Source organism: Brassica oleracea, chromosome C6 (genome assembly GCF_000695525.1).
Source record: "Brassica oleracea var. oleracea cultivar TO1000 chromosome C6, BOL, whole genome shotgun sequence".
NCBI classification, from domain to species: domain Eukaryota; kingdom Viridiplantae; phylum Streptophyta; class Magnoliopsida; order Brassicales; family Brassicaceae; genus Brassica; species Brassica oleracea.
In genome coordinates, this window is record NC_027753.1 from 4,882,790 (window position 1) to 4,894,715 (window position 11,926).

Consider the following 11,926-nt stretch of genomic DNA (forward strand, 5'->3'; position numbering starts at 1 on the left):
GATGTTGGACAGTACCCAAAGAGTGGAGCGATTGGCGAGTTGTGCTCAAACCCTTTGGATTTTCAAAATGTCGGCAAAGATTTTAACATTAAACACGATAGCTGTAGGTGGTCTTCGAGAACTTGATATTTTGGTTTCCAAAATCTCAGAGATAAAGATCGACTGGGAAAAGCAAAGAGAAAAAAGATCTTCTATGTAACAGTTCTCCATGCTTCAAGCACCTCTCCAGTATTGCTAAGCGTTTTAAAAGCAAAGAGAAAGAAGATCTTCTATGTAACAGTTATCCATGCTTCAAGCACCTCTCACGTATTGCTATATTCTGTTTGGAAGGTCCAAAAGAATTGACATGGTTATTTGTTTGCTCCAAATCTCAAGCATTTAGAAGTGTCACATTCACTAAGCCCGGAAGAAATAATAAATAAGGAGAAGGGAATGAGTATTAGCAATGTGCATCCTGATATGACAGTTCCTTTTGGGACGCTAGGATCCTCATTGTAATGTATATGGATGAATTAAAGAGAATATGCTCAAATTCTCAGGCTCTTCCATCGCTGAGAAAATTTGTTGTCGAAGTCTGCCTAAAGCCGCCATTAGAAAGTTTCCGAGACAAGAACAGGAATAATGAAGTTGAGGAATGAGGCTCTGAAGACTCGTCGCATATGTCACATATATGTGTGTGAGTGTATCCTCTCAGTTCTTAAACTTGGTTTTGGTTATATTTTCTGCTTTTGCTTTAATATATAGCATTGTTGTCAAGTTGTATTTCTTAAAGCTGGAAACTTTTCCTTGTTGTAGTTCCATTTCTCTCCAGTTTTTAGCCATATGATACATTTTCCTATAAGCTTTGATTTGTGTGTGTTCCGGTTCATGGATCAGAAGCTCTGACGCAGAACCTCACTGTTAGTAGTAAGAAAACCGAGTTAAAATGAACAATTTGGATTACTAAAAATCCTTCTATTTTTTTTACCAGTCGTGATGTAGTTTTTTCAGAAAGATAAACCAAAAATAAATTATACATCATTTTTTATTACTATTAGAAAATATTTACATCTCTATTTTTATGTTGTAGAAACATTAAAGTAAAAAAAAAACATTTATGATATAAATATTTTTTAAAGTTGTAGGTAAAATTTATTATTATTTAGTTAGTACCTTTTACTATAATTTTAAAATTTAATAGAAAATTTTGTTTTAGAATAATTTAATAAATTATTATTTTTTAAATAACCTAAATTTTTTGTTTATTAAATTAAATATTTTAACGAATAAAAAATACTTATTTTATCTCTATAATATTATTTGAGAAGTCACTTTCCTACGTGTCGTGTTCACGTTAATTCTTATAGTGGTTAATTAAAGAGGCAATTTTAATGAATTAAATTATTATTTCAAATTGCCAGTAAGAAAAAATATTTAATAATTTATGCCAGCTAAACTTTAATTTTTTTTTCCTTTTTTATATTTTCTAAATAACATATATAATAAAAACGAAATATTCATATAATAGAAAATAAAAATAGTATTTACAAAAAGGAAAGAAAACATATTTATGAAAATATATTTTATATACAATGTGATTTCATAAAAAAGGAAATTTTACAAAAAAAGAGTTTTGATGTTAAATAGATAATCATCTCCTTAGAACAAAATATATATTAATTAATATAAATATTTTATTTATATCAGTCTATTTTATCAGATTTTTGTTTGATGAAATGTTAAATTTATTGATCATCATAAAAGAATATATGTACAACTATAGGGAGTTTAAAAAATAAAATGGAACAAAAAATTTCTCAGATTTTTATAAAAGGTAGTTTAAATACAATTCAATACACCAAAGTAACAACCACGTCGACTAGATATTATATATTTAAATGTATGTCTAATTAAAATAATATAATATTATTTAAAAAAATACATATAAATTAAAATTTGAGTATCAATAATATAAAATATATTTATTTGCATATATTTGTATCCGTGCATAAGCACAGAAAAATTACCTAGTATATATTATATACATACCTTATAGTTGGACTAATCATCCTTGAAATATCTAAAGTTAAAACTTACATTTACAGTCAAATTAATTACAACAAAAAATACTGCAAATATATCTACAACAATAAATTTACATTCAAAACCAATTCTCTTAAAGACAAATCACATGTAGTTTCAGTAAATTTCTCAGGAAATAAAACGTAACAAATTGGATTGGACTGTAACATCCAAAATCTTAAAGTCCACAAGTGGTTCATGTGACTCTAATTACACATCCTAGGGGATAGGGAAAGTGTGGTCTTCATTATAAGTAATGTTTACGAATTATTGGTGTAGAGTTATTGGTCTTCAGCATGTGGCTTACTATTTTCTCATCAAGTCAATGATAATTATTGGTGTTCCTCTTCCTCTTTCTCTTGTTCATTACCAAATCAGTGAGTTTAGTGGCTTTGGTTTCTTTCTGAAAGTTTGAGCAAAGATGGGAGACTGTGTATCACTAGATTTATCATGTGATCAAGCGCTGAATCAAACTTGCAACTGCCTATTTGGTGATAGAAACTACATTCACATGATGAAGGCTAATCTTGATGCTCTGGAGACAGCTATGCAAGAACTTAGAGAAAAGCGAGATGATATTGCAAGAAAAGTTTCCATAGAAGAAGACAAAGGTTTGGAGCAACTTGCTCAAGTAAAAGGATGGCGTTCAAGGGTAGAAAGTATTGATTCTCAGGTCAGTGATCTGCTTAAGAGTAGAGAAACTGAAACTAAAAGATTGTGTCTTTTTAGATATTTCTCCAAAAATTGCATATCAAGCTGTAAGTATGGTAAAGACGTATCGAAGAAGTTAATAGAAGTTAAAGAGCTTCTATCTAAAGGAATTTTCGAAGAGTTGGCCGAAAAAAAGCTTGCAGCAAAGGTGGAGAAGGAAGATATCCAAAAAACAATAGGTTTGGATTCGATGGTTGGAAAGGAAGAACGTTAGGTATTTTATGGCATGGGGGGAGTTGGGAAAACAACCCTCTTAGCTACTATCAACAACAAATTCGAGGATGAATTTGAAGTTGTGATATGGGTTGTGGTCTCTAAAGATTTGCAGTACAAGGGCATTCAGGATCAGATTCTAAGAAGATTATGTGCTGACAAGGATTGGGAAAAGAAAACAGAGAAGGAGAAAAAAAAATTAATAGGGAATAACCTAGGAAGAAAGAAATTTGTTCTGCTGTTAGATGATCTGTGGAGCGAGGTAGATTTGAACAAGATTGGAGTTCCACGTCCAACTCAAGAAAATGGATCGAAGATAGTTTTCACCACCCGTTCAAAGGAAGTTTGCAGTGACATGGAAGCTGATGATAAGTTGCAAATTGATTGTTTGCCAGCGAATGAAGCGTGGGAACTGTTTCGAAGTATAGTTGGAGAAGACACATTAAAGCTGCATCAGGATATTCCCAGACTGGCAAAACAAATTTGTGAAAAATGTTATGGATTGCCACTTGCACTCAATGTGATTGGCAAAGCCATGTCATGTAAAGAGAATGTACACGAATGGCATTATGCATTTGATGTTCTCAGTACGTCTAGCCACGAGTTTCCAGATATGGAAGAAAAGATTCTTTCAGTTTTGAAGTTCAGCTATGATGGTTTAAAGGAAGAAAAGGTGAAATCATGCTTCCTATATTGTTCTTTGTTCCCGGAAGATTATGAAATAACTAAGGAGGAGTTGATAGAGTATTGGATCGGTGAAGGATTTATAAAGGGAAAGAGAGATGAAGATGGAAGTAACAACAAAGGTCATGTTATTATTGGTTCATTAGTTCGTGCGCATCTATTGATGGAGTGCGAAGAACATTTCAAACCTGCGGTGAAAATGCATGATGTGTTACGTGAAATGGCTCTTTGGATAGGGTCTATTTCTGGAAAAGAGGAAGAAAAACAGTGCGTCAAATCCGGTGTGAAGCTAAGCCGTATACCAGATGACATCAACTGGTCAGAATTTCGAGAAGGATCTCGTTGATGAGTAATCAAATTAAAAAGATATCTTGCTGTCCCAATTGCCCCAATCTTTCCACTCTATTTCTCGGGGGTAACAATTTGGAGGTTGTGCCGGGTAAATTCTTTCAGTTTATGCCAGCCCTTGTCGTCTTGGATCTTTCGCATAACAGATATCTTAGTGAATTTCCGGAAGAAATTCGCAGCTTGACTTCCTTGCAATACCTCAATTTATCATTCACAGCTATAAGTTCGTTATCAGTTGGTTTGAAGGGGTTGAGGAAACTAATAAGCCTGGACCTGGAGTACTGTGCCGCCCTTGAAAGCATTGATGGGATAGGAACAAGCTTACCAAATCTTCAGGTGTTGAAACTATTTCATTCTGGTGTTTTTATTGATGCAAGATCAATTGAAGAGCTTCAACTTTTAGAGCACTTGAAGATTTTAACAGGAAGCGTAAGCGATGCTTTAATCTTGGAAAGTATCCAAAGAGTTGAGCGATTGGCCAGTTGTATTCAACGCCTTGAGATTTTCCAACTGTCCGCAGAGGTTTTAACATTAAACACGGCAGCTCTGGGTGGTCTTCGAGTGCTTGAGATTGGGATGTCCAAAATCTCAGAGATAAAGATAGATTGGAAAAGCAAAGAGAAACAAGATCTTCCTTCTCCATGCTTCAAGCACCTCTTCAGTATTGATATATTCGATTTGGAAGGTCCAAAAGAATTGACCTGGTCCGTCAAGTAATTCTACGATTTTGGCATTCATTATGTTGCTAATTTAGAGAGAAGAAAATCTCGTATTTAATTTGCTCCTCTTCGTTATAATACGTATGAGTTCACCGGGTGCTAAACAATAGTTTGTCTTTACATCGAGAAATAATTAAACTTGTACGTCTAACTATTTCTGTATAGCGAGATCTATTGCAAGTTAAGTATTTAAGATCTGGGTCTTTTAAAATCTTAGCCTAAGCTGCTGATACACCTTCATTGGTAGCATTAACACCATGAGGCTCTACATTTTCCAATCAACAATTATTAGAAAAAATTTAGAGAATCATTTACTAAATGCTAATGCCTTCCAAATACTTTTTGGCTAATGCTCTCATATAAAGTTTTTATAAGAGCATTAACATTTATAATTTATAAAAATAAAAAAATATATAATTAATTCATTTATTTAATTTATTAATATCATTAAAAAAATTTATATCCAGAAAATAAAATTTTAATTTCTAAAATTAATTTACAATATTTTTTTAAAATAGTATTTCATATTTAAAATATAATTTAATTTATTTTAAATGTAAAATATTATTTTTAAAATTGATATTTTAATTAGTAAATTTATTTCAAAATAATATTTTTAATATAAACATAATTTTTAAATTATTAAATAAAATAAATTAATTATATATCTTTTTAATTTTATATGTTAATATATTTATATATATATTAGAAATATATTCATTAAAAATAAAAATTTATATATTATATACTAATTTTTATAATAATTTTAAATAGCATACTCATACTGTTTTACCAATTATCGTATTAAAAAGTTTAGCAAAAACATACAATTTTTGCAGCATACTGATTCTATAGCATACTAGTATTGCTAATGCTAATGCTCTACTAATCAAGGCCTAACACAACAAAATTATTCAATCTTCATGGACCAAGGTTAATCCATAAAATAATCAAAATTACTGAATATTTGTGAGATTAAGGAAGTATTTAGCTATAGATTCTTTTACAGAACTTTAAACAGAAGAAGTAATTTAGAAAAATAAAACAGAATCTTGTGAGCTTGGTTTAAGACTCAACAAAGATCGCATAGGCACTGTCGGTGTGTCTGAAAGGTAACAGAACACAAACTCAAATGTATAGCTAACTCTCCCTCAAAATATCAATAACTGTTATAAATTAAGCATTGAAATGATCATCCACTTCTTTACCAACTCAAGCACTATGATCATCTACTCATCAAACACTATGATCTCCCACTCATTTACCAAATTAAGCACTATCTTTGTTATTTTATGTATTGTTGTTCACTATAAATACCATCACTCATCTCACTCTTTTGTACACCAAAAACAAGAACAAGAGTTTATAATCAAAGAACCATTACATCTTCTTCTTCTTCCTTATAATAAACTCTCTCCCTTATACTAGTGTTATTTGCTTCCTACGGGTATCAAATTCTACTCTTATTTAAATTTCTCGATACTATAAATTATAAGTTATTTCATAACACGTTATCAGCACGATCACTCTGCGATTCGGTAAAATTTATTTGTATCATTTATACCCTGTTATAATGGTCGGTATACCGCCTCTACTATTATTTATATCATGTTATAATGGCCGGAATACCGCCTATATTATTTACTAGTAATTTAATTTATTTATTGGTCGGCCGAGCCGCCTTATATCCTGTTTATTATTTATTGGTCGGCCGAGCCGCCTTATATCCTGTTTATTATTTATTGGTCGGCCGAGCCGCCTTATATCCTGTTTATTATTTATTGGTCGGCCGAGCCGCCTTATATCCTGTTTATTATTTATTGGTCGGCCGAGCCGCCTTATATCCTGTTTATTATTTATTGGTCGGCCGAGCCGCCTTATATCCTGTTTATTATTTATTGGTCGGCCGAGCCGCCTTATATCCTGTTTATTATTTATTGGTCGGCCGAGCCGCCTTATATCCTGTTTATTATTTATTGGTCGGCCGAGCCGCCTTATATCCTGTTTATTATTTATTGGTCGGCCGAGCCGCCTTATATCCTGTTTATTATTTATTGGTCGGCCGAGCCGCCTTATATCCTGTTTATTATTTATTGGTCGGCCGAGCCGCCTTATATCCTGTTTATTATTTATTGGTCGGCCGAGCCGCCTTATATCCTGTTTATTATTTATTGGTCGGCCGAGCCGCCTTATATCCTGTTTATTATTTATTGGTCGGCCGAGCCGCCTTATATCCTGTTTATTATTTATTGGTCGGCCGAGCCGCCTTATATCCTGTTTATTATTTATTGGTCGGCCGAGCCGCCTTATATCCTGTTTATTATTTATTGGTCGGCCGAGCCGCCTTATATCCTGTTTATTATTTATTGGTCGGCCGAGCCGCCTTATATCCTGTTTATTATTTATTGGTCGGCCGAGCCGCCTTATATCCTGTTTATTATTTATTGGTCGGCCGAGCCGCCTTATATCCTGTTTATTATTTATTGGTCGGCCGAGCCGCCTTATATCCTGTTTATTATTTATTGGTCGGCCGAGCCGCCTTATATCCTGTTTATTATTTATTGGTCGGCCGAGCCGCCTTATATCCTGTTTATTATTTATTGGTCGGCCGAGCCGCCTTATATCCTGTTTATTATTTATTGGTCGGCCGAGCCGCCTTATATCCTGTTTATTATTTATTGGTCGGCCGAGCCGCCTTATATCCTGTTTATTATTTATTGGTCGGCCGAGCCGCCTTATATCCTGTTTATTATTTATTGGTCGGCCGAGCCGCCTTATATCCTGTTTATTATTTATTGGTCGGCCGAGCCGCCTTATATCCTGTTTATTATTTATTGGTCGGCCGAGCCGCCTTATATCCTGTTTATTATTTATTGGTCGGCCGAGCCGCCTTATATCCTGTTTATTATTTATTGGTCGGCCGAGCCGCCTTATATCCTGTTTATTATTTATTGGTCGGCCGAGCCGCCTTATATCCTGTTTATTATTTATTGGTCGGCCGAGCCGCCTTATATCCTGTTTATTATTTATTGGTCGGCCGAGCCGCCTTATATCCTGTTTATTATTTATTGGTCGGCCGAGCCGCCTTATATCCTGTTTATTATTTATTGGTCGGCCGAGCCGCCTTATATCCTGTTTATTATTTATTGGTCGGCCGAGCCGCCTTATATCCTGTTTATTATTTATTGGTCGGCCGAGCCGCCTTATATCCTGTTTATTATTTATTGGTCGGCCGAGCCGCCTTATATCCTGTTTATTATTTATTGGTCGGCCGAGCCGCCTTATATCCTGTTTATTATTTATTGGTCGGCCGAGCCGCCTTATATCCTGTTTATTATTTATTGGTCGGCCGAGCCGCCTTATATCCTGTTTATTATTTATTGGTCGGCCGAGCCGCCTTATATCCTGTTTATTATTTATTGGTCGGCCGAGCCGCCTTATATCCTGTTTATTATTTATTGGTCGGCCGAGCCGCCTTATATCCTGTTTATTATTTATTGGTCGGCCGAGCCGCCTTATATCCTGTTTATTATTTATTGGTCGGCCGAGCCGCCTTATATCCTGTTTATTATTTATTGGTCGGCCGAGCCGCCTTATATCCTGTTTATTATTTATTGGTCGGCCGAGCCGCCTTATATCCTGTTTATTATTTATTGGTCGGCCGAGCCGCCTTATATCCTGTTTATTATTTATTGGTCGGCCGAGCCGCCTTATATCCTGTTTATTATTTATTGGTCGGCCGAGCCGCCTTATATCCTGTTTATTATTTATTGGTCGGCCGAGCCGCCTTATATCCTGTTTATTATTTATTGGTCGGCCGAGCCGCCTTATATCCTGTTTATTATTTATTGGTCGGCCGAGCCGCCTTATATCCTGTTTATTATTTATTGGTCGGCCGAGCCGCCTTATATCCTGTTTATTATTTATTGGTCGGCCGAGCCGCCTTATATCCTGTTTATTATTTATTGGTCGGCCGAGCCGCCTTATATCCTGTTTATTATTTATTGGTCGGCCGAGCCGCCTTATATCCTGTTTATTATTTATTGGTCGGCCGAGCCGCCTTATATCCTGTTTATTATTTATTGGTCGGCCGAGCCGCCTTATATCCTGTTTATTATTTATTGGTCGGCCGAGCCGCCTTATATCCTGTTTATTATTTATTGGTCGGCCGAGCCGCCTTATATCCTGTTTATTATTTATTGGTCGGCCGAGCCGCCTTATATCCTGTTTATTATTTATTGGTCGGCCGAGCCGCCTTATATCCTGTTTATTATTTATTGGTCGGCCGAGCCGCCTTATATCCTGTTTATTATTTATTGGTCGGCCGAGCCGCCTTATATCCTGTTTATTATTTATTGGTCGGCCGAGCCGCCTTATATCCTGTTTATTATTTATTGGTCGGCCGAGCCGCCTTATATCCTGTTTATTATTTATTGGTCGGCCGAGCCGCCTTATATCCTGTTTATTATTTATTGGTCGGCCGAGCCGCCTTATATCCTGTTTATTATTTATTGGTCGGCCGAGCCGCCTTATATCCTGTTTATTATTTATTGGTCGGCCGAGCCGCCTTATATCCTGTTTATTATTTATTGGTCGGCCGAGCCGCCTTATATCCTGTTTATTATTTATTGGTCGGCCGAGCCGCCTTATATCCTGTTTATTATTTATTGCATTTTGTCCACCAAACCCAACCCAAAAAGTTGTCTCAGTTTACCAAATGAAAATCGCATGCACTAACAAAAAAAAAATAATCATAATTCACTAACTAACCAAAATTACACATTTTCTCTTATTTTCTTTTTCTTTTTCTATCTCTATCTACACTCTCTACAAATTTACTATTTGTGGGTTATTTACAAATAAACATTTTACCTAAATCCTCCGTTAACAAAAGAAAAGGTCTAAAATACCATATAAAAAAAGTTTAATTACAAAATATATAATTCTATTTAAATTTTAGGTTTATAAATATTTTTTGAAAATTTTATAAATAATACTATAAGACCAATATTTAAATTCTTACTAAATATTATATTAATCAATTCTCGAAGGGAACATCGGAAAATTAACCTACCATTAGCACACCGGACAAATGATGAATATTAGGTTACATGCAGAAAAAAACCTAACCTACATATACAATCTAAAGCAAAAAAAAAAAAAAGAGGTTAAGGGTGTGGGTAAGGAGACAGAGGAGACAGAGCCTCCAACTCCATTGAACACTAGTGGCAAGCGAATCAGGTTGTCCCCAACATCACTGAGGCATGGTGTCCAAACTGACTGAAATATCTGTTAGCGGTGTACCATCAAAGCGTTGACACAACAGAATCGTTACAGCGGCCCCAGTACGGCGGAATCGCAAGAAGCTGAGTCCCAAAACCCTAATCCATTGTCGATTGTGAAAGGCTTAACCGTCTCACAGATCCTAGCATCCACATGTAGATCCCTTTACACCCGGTTCGAGAGGTAATCTGCGTTGTCGACGAACTAGAACCGGAAGAATTTCCATCTCAGTAGCAAGATCCACCGACAAAGCGAACACCTCATCAATACAAACTCTAGAGGTCTCAATAGCTGACTTGCAGTTTCCGACTGCTCCACCGTTCTCTAGTAAAGCGACCAATGTTGACTCACGAACCAGCAAGACCTCTGCGATTCTCCTAGGGATCCGTCGCAACAAGGATCCACTCGACACGAAAGAGAAAGAGAGGCATCACCAATGGCTCCGTCGTCTCCGTAAAAGCTCAGATGCCGAAGGAAGGTTGCTCCCTCCACGCAGTCGTTAAAGACCGGGAAAGCTCCACCCAAAAGCATATAAATTATAAGATTTCAAATGTATTATAAAGACAAACATACTACAATTTATCCAAAAATCTATATATGTTTTTCTGTTATACCCAATAGATCAGTATTCAAGCAAATTTGTTCGAACTTCTTAGACCATCTCCAATGGTCACTCAGTGTGAGTAAAAAAATGTTTTTCAATGGTGCACCAATACAAGGGTTTCCCTCATTTTTTTTTTTATATTTTTCCTCAGAATAAATAATATTTTTATTTATATCTTTTTGTTAAACTTTTGTATAATTATGTTTTATATCCAAAAAGATTCAATATTTAGATTTTTATACTCTAAAGAAATTAATACTTTGGTACCTAATATATAAATTGGTTTTATAAGCATTTTGGAATTAATAATAAATAGTAATACTTGAATTGTTTTTTGAAGGGAAAAATGAGGAAAACCAATAGAACAAAATACAAACCCATTTTGAGAGAAAAAATAATGTAAATGATTGGATATGTCCTTACCATAAAATTTAAAAACAGACATGGCTACATTTTCTTGGAATCAAATAATCAATCGACCAAAGGAAAAAAAGTCAAATCAACGAATTCCATGAATATCTGAATAAATCTTATATTTTGAAACAAAAAATCAGAAATGAACCGACAACAAAATGAATCTTTGATTTTAAAAAAAATACAGTTTATATACCTAAATATATCAATTATATTTAACTTAAAATAACAATATCTCCAAAATTCTTATTTAAAATATTAATTATAAGATGAATTACCGAGAATTTGAATGTTTTTATACAAAATATTTTAAATTATCCAAGTTACTTGATATTTTATCTGAAAATTCTGAATTAGTTGATATTTTCTGAAAAAAAATAAAATTATCCAAAATAACTGAAATGATCTAAAATCATAATTGAATTGGATTCGATATTTTCTCCTTACTAGTTGAATTTTCAACCTTATTACATGAAGCGAATAGAAAACCAAAATAATCAAGGGAAATCTGTTTTTTTAGAGCAAAAAAATGGTAACTATGTCCCTTTAGACTAATTTATAATACTTTATATCCTATTAGACAAATTTTTTTCAAAATGGCAGTAATGCCCTTAAAATTGTAAATTTTTTTAAAAGATATATATTGAGTTCGACAAGGGGGATTGATCGATCCCACTTTACAAGTTATAGTGGATCGATCGATCCCGATCATTATTCAGAACAAAAAAACGCGAAATATATACTGATCGACCTGGTCCATTTCACTCGATCGGCGAAGGTCGATTTACACAGATCGACCGATCTGTAAGAATAGATCGATCGATCCCGTGCCGAGGAAAGAATCCCAAATCGATTTTTTTGGTTTTGTATGATTATATCCGGATTGATT

General features: G+C 34.4%; 1 protein-coding gene across 1 annotated transcript; it reads left to right on the plus strand.

Annotated features, from left to right (window-relative positions):
- Positions 1-2,311: 2,311 nt before the first annotated feature.
- Positions 2,312-4,675, plus strand: LOC106300513 (probable disease resistance protein At1g15890; the record flags this gene model as incomplete). Its single annotated transcript, XM_013736667.1, is given in 2 exon segments — positions 2,312-3,988; positions 3,991-4,675. Coding segments are annotated over 2 exon segments (2,191 nt in total), but the record flags the coding sequence as incomplete, so codon positions are not given.
- Positions 4,676-11,926: the final 7,251 nt, after the last annotated feature.